At 51.1% G+C, this 13,429-nt stretch overlaps 5 protein-coding genes across 5 annotated transcripts; 2 read left to right on the top strand and 3 right to left on the bottom strand.

The window, feature by feature from the left end:
* The first annotated feature begins 19 nt into the window (after positions 1 to 19).
* On the top strand, positions 20 to 1,083 carry BDW74DRAFT_1196 (RWD domain-containing protein). The gene is made up of 2 exons (XM_073721973.1): positions 20 to 257; positions 319 to 1,083. Exons 1-2 carry the CDS (start codon positions 191 to 193, stop codon positions 960 to 962), a joined length of 711 nt encoding a protein of 236 aa, XP_073589379.1. The 5' UTR covers positions 20 to 190; the 3' UTR covers positions 963 to 1,083.
* A 140-nt stretch (positions 1,084 to 1,223) lies between these two features.
* Positions 1,224 to 2,473, bottom strand: BDW74DRAFT_1180 (LYR motif-containing protein). The gene is made up of 3 exons (XM_073721947.1): positions 2,348 to 2,473; positions 2,127 to 2,287; positions 1,224 to 2,076 (listed from the first exon to the last, which is right to left on the bottom strand). Exons 1-3 carry the CDS (start codon positions 2,394 to 2,396, stop codon positions 1,414 to 1,416), a joined length of 873 nt encoding a protein of 290 aa, XP_073589378.1. The 5' UTR covers positions 2,397 to 2,473; the 3' UTR covers positions 1,224 to 1,413.
* Position 2,474: 1 nt separating this feature from the next.
* On the bottom strand, positions 2,475 to 3,663 carry BDW74DRAFT_1179 (E2 ubiquitin-conjugating protein MMS2). Its single transcript, XM_073721943.1, has 5 exons — positions 3,417 to 3,663; positions 3,269 to 3,348; positions 3,073 to 3,198; positions 2,938 to 3,017; positions 2,475 to 2,889 (listed from the first exon to the last, which is right to left on the bottom strand). The coding sequence occupies exons 1-5, from the start codon at positions 3,493 to 3,495 to the stop codon at positions 2,829 to 2,831; spliced, it is 426 nt and encodes a 141-aa protein (XP_073589377.1). The 5' UTR covers positions 3,496 to 3,663; the 3' UTR covers positions 2,475 to 2,828.
* A 347-nt stretch (positions 3,664 to 4,010) lies between these two features.
* On the top strand, positions 4,011 to 9,416 carry BDW74DRAFT_172124 (putative endosomal peripheral membrane protein (Mon2); the record flags this gene model as incomplete). The annotated part of the gene is made up of 6 exons (XM_073727449.1): positions 4,011 to 4,088; positions 4,147 to 4,213; positions 4,266 to 4,439; positions 4,489 to 4,695; positions 4,749 to 4,837; positions 4,890 to 9,416. The coding sequence occupies 6 exons, from the start codon at positions 4,011 to 4,013 to the stop codon at positions 9,414 to 9,416; spliced, it is 5,142 nt and encodes a 1,713-aa protein (XP_073589376.1).
* A 65-nt stretch (positions 9,417 to 9,481) lies between these two features.
* BDW74DRAFT_141554 (vacuolar protein sorting-associated protein 26) lies at positions 9,482 to 11,695 on the bottom strand. The gene is made up of 5 exons (XM_073722572.1): positions 11,354 to 11,695; positions 10,781 to 11,253; positions 10,700 to 10,724; positions 10,465 to 10,581; positions 9,482 to 10,104 (listed from the first exon to the last, which is right to left on the bottom strand). The coding sequence occupies exons 1-5, from the start codon at positions 11,571 to 11,573 to the stop codon at positions 9,890 to 9,892; spliced, it is 1,050 nt and encodes a 349-aa protein (XP_073589375.1). The 5' UTR covers positions 11,574 to 11,695; the 3' UTR covers positions 9,482 to 9,889.
* Between the last annotated feature and the right edge of the window lie 1,734 nt (positions 11,696 to 13,429).

Raw genomic sequence — 13,429 nt, 5'->3', positions numbered from 1 at the left:
AGTCAAGAGAATTGCGTCGGCGCTTTCTAGCTCAAGGACTACGTCAAGCCATCCGATATTTGCTTTTTTGTGCAAGGCACTTCCATTGCGGTGTTCCTACTATATATCCATTTCGTGGATGCTGCAATAGCGGCAATTTCCTTCTCTCCGAACAGTCTCAAAATACCCCTCCTCCACCGCAGAAACCAAGATGGGTCGCGAGGACCAGATTGAGGAGCGCGAGGTGCTCGACTCTATCTTCCCAGATGAAATCACAGGTAAGAACACAGATGCATCGCCTCTAAACCAAAAATCAAGCCAGGAGTTAAGCCATTGCAGATGTATCGGACACATCCTACCGGATATCAATCACGCTCGAGGCCCCAGACAACGACGAACAGAGCGCCGAAGCCGAACCCCCCATTCTAATCCTCCAAGTCTCCTACCCCGAAGACTACCCCGATGTTGCGCCAGAGCTCGAGCTATCCGCACCCCTCAACGCCCCCAAACATCCCCGCCTAGACATCACCGAAGACCGGGACCGACTCCTCGAAGCCCTGCAGCCGATCATCGAAGAGAACATGGGTATGGCGATGGTATTCACGCTTGTCAGCGCGCTGAAAGAGAGCGCGGAGCTGCTAATGGCCGAGCGCCTGGATGCCGTGCATGCGGTGCAGGAGGCGGAGGCTGCGAAGGCGGAGGAGGAAGAGAACAAGAAGTTCCAGGGGACGGTTGTGAACCGGGAGTCGTTTTTGGAGTGGTTGGATAAGTTTAAGAAGGAGATGGAGACGGAGGAGAGGAGGCAAAAGGAAGAGAAGGAGGCTGAGGAGAAGAAGGCCAACAAGAAGGGGCCTGCGAAGGAGGAAAAGAAGCTTACGGGGAAGCAATTGTGGGAGCGGGGGCTGGCTGGAAAAGCAGACTTTGATGAGGAGGATGAGGATGGGATTCCCGCTGCCGTGGAAAAGATGAAGATTGCAGCGTAGGGTATCTTCAAATATAATTCTATCGTACATGAATGATGAAAGTGAGGTTGTATGTAATGAGAGCGAGGCATGGTTGAAGCGTCTTTAATGCTCCAGGACGATGCGTCGCAGACTAACGGCGATAGGGCCTTGACCAACTCTCGTGCTTGCCAGACCGGCTACTGCTTGATTGAACGCCTGTTTCCAGGAGTTGCTGGCAGGCCAACGTTTCTTTAGTTCCAACAGGAGCTCGGCCCGACGAATGTGTAGTCAAAGCCGCTGGATAACAAGCAGATATACAGAACCAGACCCCGCCGATTGGCGCCAGCATGCCCTTCAGACCACCGGTCAGCGAAACTGGGCATTGCCCATGCACGCGGATCTGGATTTAGGGACGGCTGTCGAAGCCAGCGGTCAGATAGTTAGTCCGAGAAGTATAGTGACATAGCGCAATGTTGCGCAAATACTTGTCTCATGTCTCATATACTCCTTGGTCTTTCCTTTGAGGCTGCTTCTCTTCGGCCTGCTTCTCCTTCTCGGCCAACTCCCGCTCTGCAAGAACAATTTCCCACATAGATTTTGCAAGCGCTTCCTTCTTCGCGCTGTCCTTCCATAACCGTCGTTTGAGATTGTAATATGCGTCTCTGGGCGCGGTAGACCACTCCTCCTCGTCCTCACGCCCAGTCGTCAAATCGTCCCAAGCGTCTTCATCCTTGGCAAAAAGCATGTCCGGTTCTAGCTCCGCGCGGCGATCCATCATTTTTTGTCGCTCGTTGACCTTCGACCGTATCATGCGGCTGAGCGATTGTGGTTGCGGCTTCTTGATTCGCAGGAACGGAATACCACTTGCACTAACAAGAACGGGGATATGGCGCTTGCCGCTCACCTTAGCCAGAGGGCGCTCTAGTATAGATTTTGCCTCCGGATGTCGTCGAATTGTCGCCTTCTGGAACTGTCGGTTCTCCTCTGCCTTTTTTTGCTTTTTGTTCAGCTCTTTGACGGGTCGAATTGCGGCTAGCGTATTTTGATGTTGCCGTTTGCGCTCTTTAACCAATTGAACATCGGAAAGTAGTTTCGATAATCGGTCGACGCCCTCTTTATCCCCTTGCGCGGCCGAATACACTAGGTCTAGAGCCTGACGGATTTAGCCAGCGGTTCAGTGGGAGTGGAAGCTTGGCTGCATACTTCGTATCCAGCTCGGAGCGCGTTTGTAGTTTGCGATGGGCTCTCAAGGCCTTTGTATCTGCGAAATCGTTCCCGAACGTGGGAACGCGGAGAGACAAGCTCCGGCCTCGATCGCTGTAAGTCGTTACATTGTCGAAGAAGTGCCCGGTAAAGTGCTAAGCCTGACAGATAGTGTTATGTGAGAACTGTAACGAAGGATAGAGAAAGCTGTGTATACTTACATGCAACGCGATGAGCATGGGACTTTTTGGGGACAACCACGCGATGCATTCTTTTTCAAGTGGTTCGGAGTTCAGCCGGAGTTGACTACCGCAAGATAAAAGGTGATAGACTTTATATCACGTGCCACATACAATGTATAAAACAAAAGCTCAGAGAATTAATTCTATCCATGTATGAAAATGATAATAGTAGGCCAATTATGTGGCCAACATGGGAATCGAGGTTTTGTAGCATTATAGGCTGCGGTTGTTGGCCTTGAGGGAAGGCATCCGAGGGCAATAGTTTATGTTTTACCACACAGAAGAAGCCTGGAAAGCTGGTTGAATGAAGTTATATTTCGACGTTATGAATCGAGGCCTGCTGCAACGCATAGACTAGAACGTGCTCTAGAAAGTCAAGGAGCACAAGCTAATGAACTCAACGGGAACTGACCGATTACTCCGTTTTTTTCGACTCGTGGTTTATCCATGATGCAAGAACCTAAAATGTCGAGCCCTCGGGAGGCTGAGGAAGCTTCTTATGTTGCGGCAAAGCCATGTACCTGGAACCCTAAGTAACGCGCCCAACGACTAGGACTACCTGTACTTACCTTCGAAGTTCAATCAAGACAGTCTCCATCGTGTAGTCGCGCTTCCACTGGGCCAGACAAGGCAACTTGGCGGGGTCGACCTGAGAACGATTAGCTTCCTCAGCTACTGGCTGCTCGGTGTTGAGTAAATCGGACCTTGCCCGAGTGGGCATCAACGCACGGGAGGTTGACGCGCGAGATAAACTGCAGAGTCGGAGGGCTATCGGGGTATTCCGGACCGCAATGGATGTTGAGACTGTATATCCTGTTCTCGTGGACGCTCTATTGTCGCGCGGCGCCAATGTTAACTGATTCCACCCTCAAGCATCGGGGACGAAATGGTGTGTCGTACGTGAGGGGGACCAAGGACGGTTCCATTCCAGTTGCTCATCATCATGTCCTCTCCATCGGCAAGACCATAAGAGCAGGCCTCTGTTTGGAAACAAAGTAACAGATCAGCTCGTAGATCTATAGAAATCGGCCCGGAGGTGCATGCTTACCAGCTCCCAGGCCCTTCTCGCCCTTCTCTAGCTCCTCCAGGAGCCTGAAGTTTCGGGGAACCTTTGCGTTCGAGGCCATTGCAACTGAAAAGCCCTAGAAGAGAGACAGTATAGGCAATAGAAAGTCAACAAGCGCGAGCCTAGCTAAAGTGAGGGGCGTTGGGCGGAAGAGAAACATGGAATTCCGTCACCAAGTAGTAAAAAGAGGGGCTGTCGTCACGGTCCTTATCCGCTGATAGCAAGCCACTATTCTGTAATTCAATAACAGTGTCTGGCTAGAAGGAGGATCAGCTGGTAATGAAATACAGTATGGTTACAGACACGTGAAGATAAGCATTCTCACGTGAAGATAGTCCATCTTGATGCCACGGCAGATGACTTGCCATTGTTTATACCAGGTTGTCTTTCGTTTCTACAGGATGTTGGCGATTCTTGTTACATCTGTGTGGAGCTGAAGCTGGGTCACTGTTAGTTTTTACTGGGCTATTATCCGTTTCTTCGCAATTCATGAAGCTCGCGCGTATTTGCCCTCTTGATCGTCACCCTGCTGCTGGACTGGCCTCGGCCATGCGTAGTCCGCAAGAATAATTGGAAATGTCCTCTCAATTACTGCAGGGAGAACTCCTGAATCTTCTACAAGAATCAAAGAGAAAGCACTCGGACTTGCGAAATGTCTGCCTTCTTCCCTGTGAAGTATAGATGACAGAGCATCCAGCTGACTGAACTGTAGGCCGCCGAGGAGTCTCTCAATGACCTGAAGGCGCTTCCTTCTACGTCAGAGGCGCAAATCTCCGCTGGTGAGCTTGGAACTCCTAGAGAACTCCCAAACAAAACACTAAGACCTGAAAGATCTGGCGCGAAAGCCTCGATTTGTCAATCCATTTATCTTGGCATGTCATACACACCATGCCAAGATCGCTGGCATAGGTGTTGTCTGCCTACAACGACTTGTTGCTTCTAAGTCCCTGCCGCCAGAGCGACTGAAAGATGTCCTCAGTGGATTGAAGGAGATCACGAATCTAAGTGAGTTTCAAACCTCCATACTGTCCGGAGCGAGACTAATGTGACGAAGCCCTGGACATTCAGCTCAAGATCCTGCAGACCCTGCCATCATTGTTGCAGCACTACTCTAATGACCTCGGTGGTGAGCTCCTTGTCACGACACTTGAAATATGCGCCACCCTACAGTCAAGCAAGACCCTCGCGGTCTCAAGCACGGCAGCAGCTACACTGCAGCAGCTTGTTGTTTCCACATTTGAGCGGGTATCAATAGAAGACAGTAAGTCTCATACTTCGGACGCCCTTGATGTGGTGTGTACTTATATTGTTCAGAGATGCATGAAGATTCACGGCCAACAACCACGGTGAAGCTTGATAGTGGCTCTGTAAGAATAGGGTACTTTGCCCTTGATGCTCTACGAGTGAGTTGACAGAGCGGTCCTTGGCTAAATATGGTTCAACTGACAGTTGAAGGTTTTGGATGACCTTTGCCGCCTTGTCGATGGTGAACAGTTGCACTTCTTGAGGATCAAGTCATTGTCTCCAAAATTTACTCTAGAACTTATCGAAAGTGTCCTTCTCAACAGTGGTCAACTATTCGTCGACCATCCCGAACTCACGCAAGTGCTACGGGCTCGTCTCATTCCAATGACCGTTAGGTACTTATCGGAAAGGCATACCTTCTCTCAAACAGTACGGATTGCGAGAATTCTTCTCATTCTTCTCAAGCGATATCTGTCCCTGATCACCGCGGAATGCGAAATGGCCCTTGTGCTTCTGACACATCTTCTTGAACCCGACGGAACAGCATCATGGAAGCGTGTGCTTTGTATGGAAATGTTTCGAGGTCTTTATACCGAGCCAGGGCTCGTCAGGATCATATACTCGTTGTATGATGGGGTGGAAGGCCGAAAGAATATCCTTCGAGACCATATGGCTTCATTAGTCCGACTGGCAGCCGAGAAGCCTTCTTTGATCGGCGTGAGCAGTCGCTCAACGGTACCCTCGAGTACGGAACAACCTAGTTCTATTACTGAAGAGCAAATAACCCTCGAAGTCGGAGGAGTTGCTGGAGTAATTGGAACGACCGTTCCATCCAATGATACGAACGTTCCAGGCATCAGCAGTCGGTGGAGTGTAGTCCGCTCACCATACCTAGAATTGCTCGACAAAACCGAACCTCCTTTGCCGCCTGACACATATATCTACAGTTTGGTCTTGAACTGCGTAAGCGCCTTCTCTGAAGGACTTGCCAAGTTTATACTTCCACTTACAGTGCCTGACCTGAAACCGAAGCGCAAAAGCCGTGTTGCTGGCGAGCGTAATGGCGGTTCGACGGGGTCATCACCGGACCTACACAGGGAAGATTCTCTTAAGCGATCGAAGTCGACCAAAAGATTCCCTGTACCAACCAATCCCCTCGATCTTGACACTCATCCCCAGCTCTCGGCGATCAAGGCCTGCGCCGGGATTGTCGAAGATTGTTGGCCAGCCGTCCTTGCGACGTGCTCAACCTTTCTATACGCGTCACTGGACGATGATTTCTATCACAACCTTGTCCGTTCTTTCCAGAAACTCACCCACGTCGCCGGTCTTCTTAGGCTTTCTACCCCTCGCGATGCTTTCTTAACTACGCTTGGGAAAGCTTCTATGCCAGCTGATACAAGCATCGCTAAGCCCGTGAGTTCGGTAGCGACACCAGGTACCCAAGACAATGATCCTCTAGAAAAGAAGCAAAAAGGCAGTGAAGCCTCCTATCTTACTCCTCAGACACCCATGGAAGGCCCTGCAGCACCCGTGAGTGAACAAGCTCTGTCTCTCAGTACAAGGAACCTCCTTTGTCTACGTGCTTTGCTCAACCTGGGCATCGCCCTCGGTCCCACTCTTGACCAGCCTGCTTGGTCGATAGTCCTCGGTACGCTTCAGGATACAGACTTGTTGGTCAACAAATCCTCGACAAAGACGCAAGGCTCCGTTAGCAGCTCCGGAGAAGCGGCAACCGGGACCAAAGGAGATATGTCTCAGGGAAACCTGGGGACAGAAATTCTCGCTGTGCAGTCCGCGTCTTTCAAGTTGTTTGAAAGCAGTAATGATTACCCGATCGGCACCTTTCGAGACTTTCTGGTTGCACTATTGGATCTCTCTGCAACAACAGAGGAACCTGCAGCGTCCAGCGCAACAGAAATGGCAGCTGGACAGAAGCACTTGCAACCGAGCTCCGGCCGTATGCGGCGTTCGTCCCGTCGTGCTTCATATGCGTTGGGTAAAACAAGAATTCAAGACGAGGAGTTGAGATTTGTTCTGGAGAAGGCTCAAGTCTTAGCTAAAGCGAATCTGGAAAGGTTGTCGTCGTTGGCAGACAACGACCAAAGTGCCTGGCAGCTCCTTACGGACAGGTTGATGGCAACGGCAGCTAACGGAGAAGTCAATCAAGGACTTCGTCTGCTCGCAAATGAAGTACTTAGTAGTCTGGTCTTTGAAACCATGAAGCAAAGAGGCGATGAAAGTAATGAAGAAAGAGATGCTCGACAGCTGAGGAATTTGGAAACCCTCCAAGCGCAAGTCAAACTGCTCTATGAAAGCAGTGGATGCACGTTAGGCTCACCATCTGCTTCGGTACTTGAGGTTCATGAGCAAAGTTTGGAAACGTTGAAAAACATCCTGGAGCAATATGCTGAGGCCTTCGTTCAGTGTTGGACAGCTGTATTTGGCCTCATCTCCAGTGTATTCGGCGAGCCGGCTCAAGAGGAGAGTCAGAATAGCACGAAAGACGTTGAGGGAAGCAAACGGATGCTGATAGCCAACTCTCCCCGATTGATCCAAGTGGCATACAAAAGTCTGCAGCTCATTGCGTCGGACTTTCTATCGCAGCTCCCGCCGCCCTGTCGTCTTGACCTAGTGGAATCATTCTCCAAATTTGCTCTACAGCAGCAGATCTTCAACATCTCGCTCACTACAACGTCATCCTTCTGGAACGTTTCCGACTTCCTTCACGAACAAACCGGCCGCTTTTCTATCGAGACACATGTTGATCTGTCTGTGAACGAAGAGAAACTTGTTGCATTAGCCAAGACGGATGATACATCTGCTTCAAGCAATGCGCTTTGGCTACTCCTCCTGTTACGAATTGTAGACATCACGACGGATAGCAGATCCGAAGTCAGGAACTGCGCAATTCATACGGTACTGAGAATCTTCGATGCATATGGCGAACAGCTCTCACCCAGTGCTTGGTGTTTATGCTTGAATCGCGTCTTGTTCCGGATGCTTGAGCAAATCGAAGCCACTTCCTCTAGCATAATGAACAAGAATAGAGAGACATCCGAGGCAAAGGCATGGACAGAGACGACAGTGCTCGTGATTAGAGGAATTTCTGACCTTGTTATTAACTTCTTTGAGACTATTGTCAAAGACGATAAATTTGACCATTCTTGGGAACGTTTACTTGATCACTTTCGAAAGCTGGCAGTACGGCGCCTTTTGGAATTTAGTCAAGCAGTCTTTTCGAGCCTGTCAGGCATTCTCTCACGGATCCAGCCTCCCAACGAACTGAGCACGCAGTCGCTGCGGTCAGCCTGGGCAGTTTGGTCCAATGGCCACCCTTTGGACACGGAAGAGACACTTGACTTGGATCAACCCAATCAGGATGCTGCCATCTCTTACTTGAATAGCTTCCAGCAGATATATCGCCTGTACAAGGATCAATTGACGGAGAAGGACATTTGCACAATCCTACAACATATGAAGCTGATCGCATGGAATTCAATAAGTCCGAAATACTCGCCTGACGTCGACCGGCCGTCGGCCTTGCAGGTGCTAGTGATTGACTGCGTGAAAATGATGTGCCTAGAAAAGGACGATTCTCAGGGCCAGATCATCCAATGTCTATCAGAGTTCACGGACTCGGCTCTAACAAAATGGTCTTCTGATAACGACTCGAGAAAACCGACCTACGTTGCGTTCTCGAAGAGTGCAATAGATCTACTCACTTGGTATGTTGCCGAGTACGGCATCAAAAAAGACATATTCGCGGACGGCTCGCTATCAACAGCATTGGAACACACCGCAGCGCCGATTCTTCAGAGATACGAATGGACAGGAAAGGATAAAGAGCCTAGCCTCTGGCGAAAGTCAACTACAGCATCGCTGAGCATTCTACGCGTAGCGATTCCGTACGTCGAGAAGCAATATGACACGGCAGGCGAAACCGAGATATCCAGGTTCTGGAAAGCGGTGGTTGAAATTGCCAACGCAATCATGGCCGCCAAGGGCTATCGGACAGTGGTCATTCCGGGACCTACTCTGCTATCTGATGAGGCTTTCGACGTCGAGGCGTTTTCCACACTGAAGTCATTGATTATTCCTTCCCTCGGCGCATCAGCTATCCCTGACGGTGTCCGGCGGGAACTCGCCTGTGCCTTGCTCAGCTCCTCCTTCATCTACCTCCCACAAAGACACGACTTGCCCGCGAAGTACCGCGAGGACGGACCCCTAAAAGATTTATATAAGGTGCGGCCAGGGCGAACCTTCGAACCACCGCCAACCACACGAAGCAAGATGGCATACGCGGCGCTTGACACTCTCTTCGAACTATCGTCATCACCCGATCAAACCCAAACTCAATCTATCAACGAAGCGGCCACGAATCGCATATCCATCGCGCGCTCGATATCCCCATACCTTATCCTCCGCTGCGCGGTCTCTCTGAAAGGCTATATCGCAGACCAACCTCTGCGCGGCCTCATGCCACAGCCAACGCCAGCGCGCAAGGCATTACTGCATCTCCTCCGAGGAATGGTCGAGCTGCAAAGCGAGCCCTCCGCTATCCCGCCGCCTCCTATGGCGAGTGCCTTGTCGGACGGAGAACAAAGCCGCAAGAAGCACCTCGAGTGGATTTATCCGCTCGTTGTGCAGGCTGTGCAAGTAGCTGGTAAAGAGCGAGGTGGCGGGGAGGTCCTGCGTGCTCTGGGGGAGGTGTTGAGGGTTGTTGGGGTTGTGTAGTATTATATCGATATCCTAGACTATGGTATACATTATGTATAGTTCCCTGTCCCTAACGTTAATTCATGTCCTGGTATTATTGCTGAACGTAGATAGTAGCGCGCTCAATAAAGTGGAGGTCAGATACTCTCTGAGCAAGCTCGCAATGAATCCAGTACTCGGAGTCTTGCATCGAGAGATCTGCATAGTCTTAATTACAGGGTAAGCGATAACTATGAACGTGCTACCGTCACAAATCCCCTTGTCAGGAAACCCGGAGGTCTAAGAAAGTAGAAAGTAGGAGGTAGAATTGGATTCCGCACATCGCAGGCTACGATACAGCGACAATCATGATAGAAACACGGCATATGTATACAAAGAATATACATTGCAGAAGGACTAGCAGAGGAGGAACAGAAGGGGTATATGTGGCTCTTGGCTGATATCTAACCATGTCAGAAGTATGTATCTGTAGACTAGGGAGGAATTCTGATCTAAGCTGCAGGAGCCGGGACAGCTTGCTTCTGATTACTCATGTGCTCTCGTCCTGGGCCTGGTGTCGCAGAGCCGGGCGGAAGCTGATGCTGTGCTTGCTCTGCGGCTTGCTGCATCTGGATCTGTTGCTGCCTGGCTACCTCTGGTGTGGGAGGGATCTCGGGTGCGAGACGGTGGAGGATGATCTCGGACTGTTTAAAGTAGCGGCGCGCGTCTATAGGTCCAGAGGGTCAGTATAGGTATAAGAGCAGCCAGAAGCTGAAATACAGCGACGTAACGTGACAACGCGCACAATGCAGGTGGAGTCAACCACGTGAGAGGGTTGATTTAGCGTGGGGGTTTCCAGCCGGGGAGAGGCCGATAGCTTGGTGCCTGCGACAACCGGGCCGAACGCCGCGTGACGTTGAGTGGTCCGAAACCGTGGTCAATTGCCGACGGTTATTGATGAGTTGGAGAAGCAGGACTGGTTAGGTAATAAATGACACCCAGACCAGGCACCAACGCATACGGCTGAAGTAGTTTCAAGACCAAATGCAAGGTGATAGAAGGAAACGCATGAGCGTGTGTAACGTACCTTCGTCGATGAGTACCAGACTCAGATAATAACGGGTTGAAAACTTCATATTGACGTCTCGGAATGTTGGCGTCAAGTCGAAGCCACCAAGGAACAAACGGATAGGAATGGTTTCACCTGTTTACAGTAAGCAAAGGTTATTTCTCGCCATTCATCGTTTGAAAAGTTCTTTCTAGAGAAGCCTAGGAGATGGCTTCCTAGGTAATGAGCACCTCAAGCGACGCGATGAGCTTACCTCTGGAAGGTGACCCGTCCATGATCTAATATGATCCCAATCAGCAAGCAATTCGCAAGGGCCAGCGTCCAAATTACTAACCTCGAATCGCACCAACGTCTCACTCTCATTATATTCGTTCGGCCGTGTGCCAGTCGTTTCTCGTCGAATAATCGATAGCTCCATGTGCTTGATCTTCAACCGCACGAGTAGGAAATAGATGCGTCCCACAATAACATCTTTGAGATGGTACTTTGATTTCGAGTATTCGAACTCAATGTGCAGACAATCCTCGATACCAACATCCATCTTGATCGGGCTGTTGGTCTCCGGCGGCATGCGGTACGAGTAAACCCACAAGTCCTTCTCCCGAATGACGTCCGCCATGCGCCTAGATACCGTCACCCGGACAAAGTATCGTAGCTTTACGTTGATGCCATTGTATGATTCGTATTGCTTCTCGACGTTCTTGAAGTTGAAGGGGAAGGTCTGCGGATGTTGCAGCTCGCCGGGAGCCGCAAGTTCCTGAACCAGGGATAGGAATTCGTGGTGGTTGCCTCTGTCGTAGAAGATTTCTGTATTCGCGAAGTGATGCGTTAGTATCTAGACATAGAATTATCATGCGACGGCTAGCTTCGCATCTAATGAAGCCAGCAGCTCAGGTAGCGCCCGTACCTATCGTTCCAATGAACTGCACTTTGATACCCGTGTGCTCCAGCCGTTTCCCATCCTTCGGTCTGACAGTCACTGCACCCTTGACTGATTCTCCGTCCATGTACAATGGCACCTTCTCCCGATGGCCCTTCTCCAGCTTGGTATCCACCATCTGGCGCTCGTCGCCATCCTCGAGAACAACATCGATGTCGAGCGGGGTCGAGAAGAAGAGGGAAGTCATCGTGGACGGACCGATGTATTGGTGAGTATTAGTCTGTCAATTCGGCTGAGCTGATCAAGTAATCACAATGGCAGCGGTTAAGACGAATTGTGAGCTCCGTTGAGCTTCCTGCTGGGTTGAGGCTGGAGCCGCATCGCTGCCTGCCACCCACTGGCGGTGATGCGTACCCAGACGCCGCTTACGTAAGGATCCTGCCGTAGTCTCGCAGCAACCAGTTTCCCTCTGCTTGACCACGGGCGATAAGTCAAGACTCGTGTTCTCTTGGACCATTTTAAAGCCTCATCGCTACTGCGCAGCACACGGGTGGTGACAGTTTTACGCTGCACGTTCATGATGGCCTACGGTTGCTGCTAAAAAGATAGCGGCCTAGCGGCCTAGCGGCAGCAGGAAGCGAAGCACCAGTTCAGCAATGACTGGTTTGCAGAACTTTACAGTACATCTATCTCACAAAGCTCTTCAAATTGCGCCAGCACAGGTGCCTAAAGCCGAAGGGAAAGACAACTGGATCGGTGGTTTTGCGATGGATGCCTCATACTCCTACTCCGTTGTAAGTGTGGCTGTGCAGTTCTATACCTACTCCAAGGAAACTCATTTCCGCTGCACGCAAAAACTGAGAAATGATAGTTTCTCAATGGGCAGAATCGTGCAGTGAGCCCAACATGTTCGGGAAAATGATGCCATGTCATTCGCGGAGACCAGAAATTCTCGCTTCCTGCAGGACAACATGCATGGTTGGCATTTCATGAGCCGCTTAGCGGGCTTCCCCGGATCTCAGCCACATCCCATTGGGAGGCTCTTGGCCAATCACAATTCCCGGTGTTTTGTCCTCGATGGGCGTTTCAGATGAGGTGCCGTCATCAGCGTGCGGCCTGACGGGACGAGATCCTGGAGCATGGTCAGAAGGACATGCCTTTGACAGCTCACATCACACCATCCAGGGCTGAATGTGGCATTTGACCAGGGTGCGAAAGTACGGATGTTTTGGCCGATTGCTACTCGTCCACGCAGCAACACGAAGAACGGGGTGCTTGCAGGCTGGGCGGCATGACCACTTCATAGCCAGTGATAGATCGAGTAATCATCGGCTCCCGGGTTCGGAATACGATGAGGGTCCAGCAAAGCATGTAACACTGCAGGCTGAGGCGCCGAACCTGATAACGGCCAACACGCAGAGTGGCACAGACAGGCCCCTGCAAAAACATGGAGCCTAGGGCACTTTGTGACCTGTCTAAAACGCCGTCGGGCCTCTGCAGGTCCGTGAGAGATGGAACGGTGATAGTACGGCGTTCTATCGAATTCCGAAGATATCCCACGCACTCCATACTTGCCTAGTTCGGCCTAGCGTGGGGGTACCTAACGGCGAGAGATGGAAGCTTTGCTCAGGACCTGATTGGGCTTTGGGCAAGAATCTTCAAATTGCAACCAATGGCAGTTCGTGCCTTGGAGATGGACATCGGAGTACTTTGGGTGCGCCGTAAGGATGAGGTATTGAATGTGCCTTGACACTGCCTGCTTCGCCCCAGTTCCCCAGCTAATCAGAGTGACATCATATATTGATTATAGGGGCTTTTTGACCACCACTCACGGACGGCTGTGCTTTGAGACAAAGTGACGGAGTATTATCCTTGTACCTCGAGTGTCGCATCTCTCCCCGGCCAAGCCAATTGCCGTGCGCTGGCAGTGTGTCGCATGGCAGCCTGCGTACGGACTGGAGTGGACAGTATAAGATCAGCCGCTAACAAACAGAACCAGACCGCTGGACTCTTCGTCGATGCTTCCATCTCTTTGTCTCCCCCCCCCCCCCCCCCCCACCGGTATTCTCCCCCCCCCCCCCCCCCCCCCCCCCCCCCCCCCCC

The sequence above is a fragment of the Aspergillus multicolor genome (genome assembly GCF_047715735.1).
Source record: "Aspergillus multicolor strain CBS 133.54 unplaced genomic scaffold BDW74scaffold_1, whole genome shotgun sequence".
Taxonomy (NCBI): domain Eukaryota; kingdom Fungi; phylum Ascomycota; class Eurotiomycetes; order Eurotiales; family Aspergillaceae; genus Aspergillus; species Aspergillus multicolor.
This window is presented reverse-complemented; position numbering and strand designations above follow the sequence as displayed.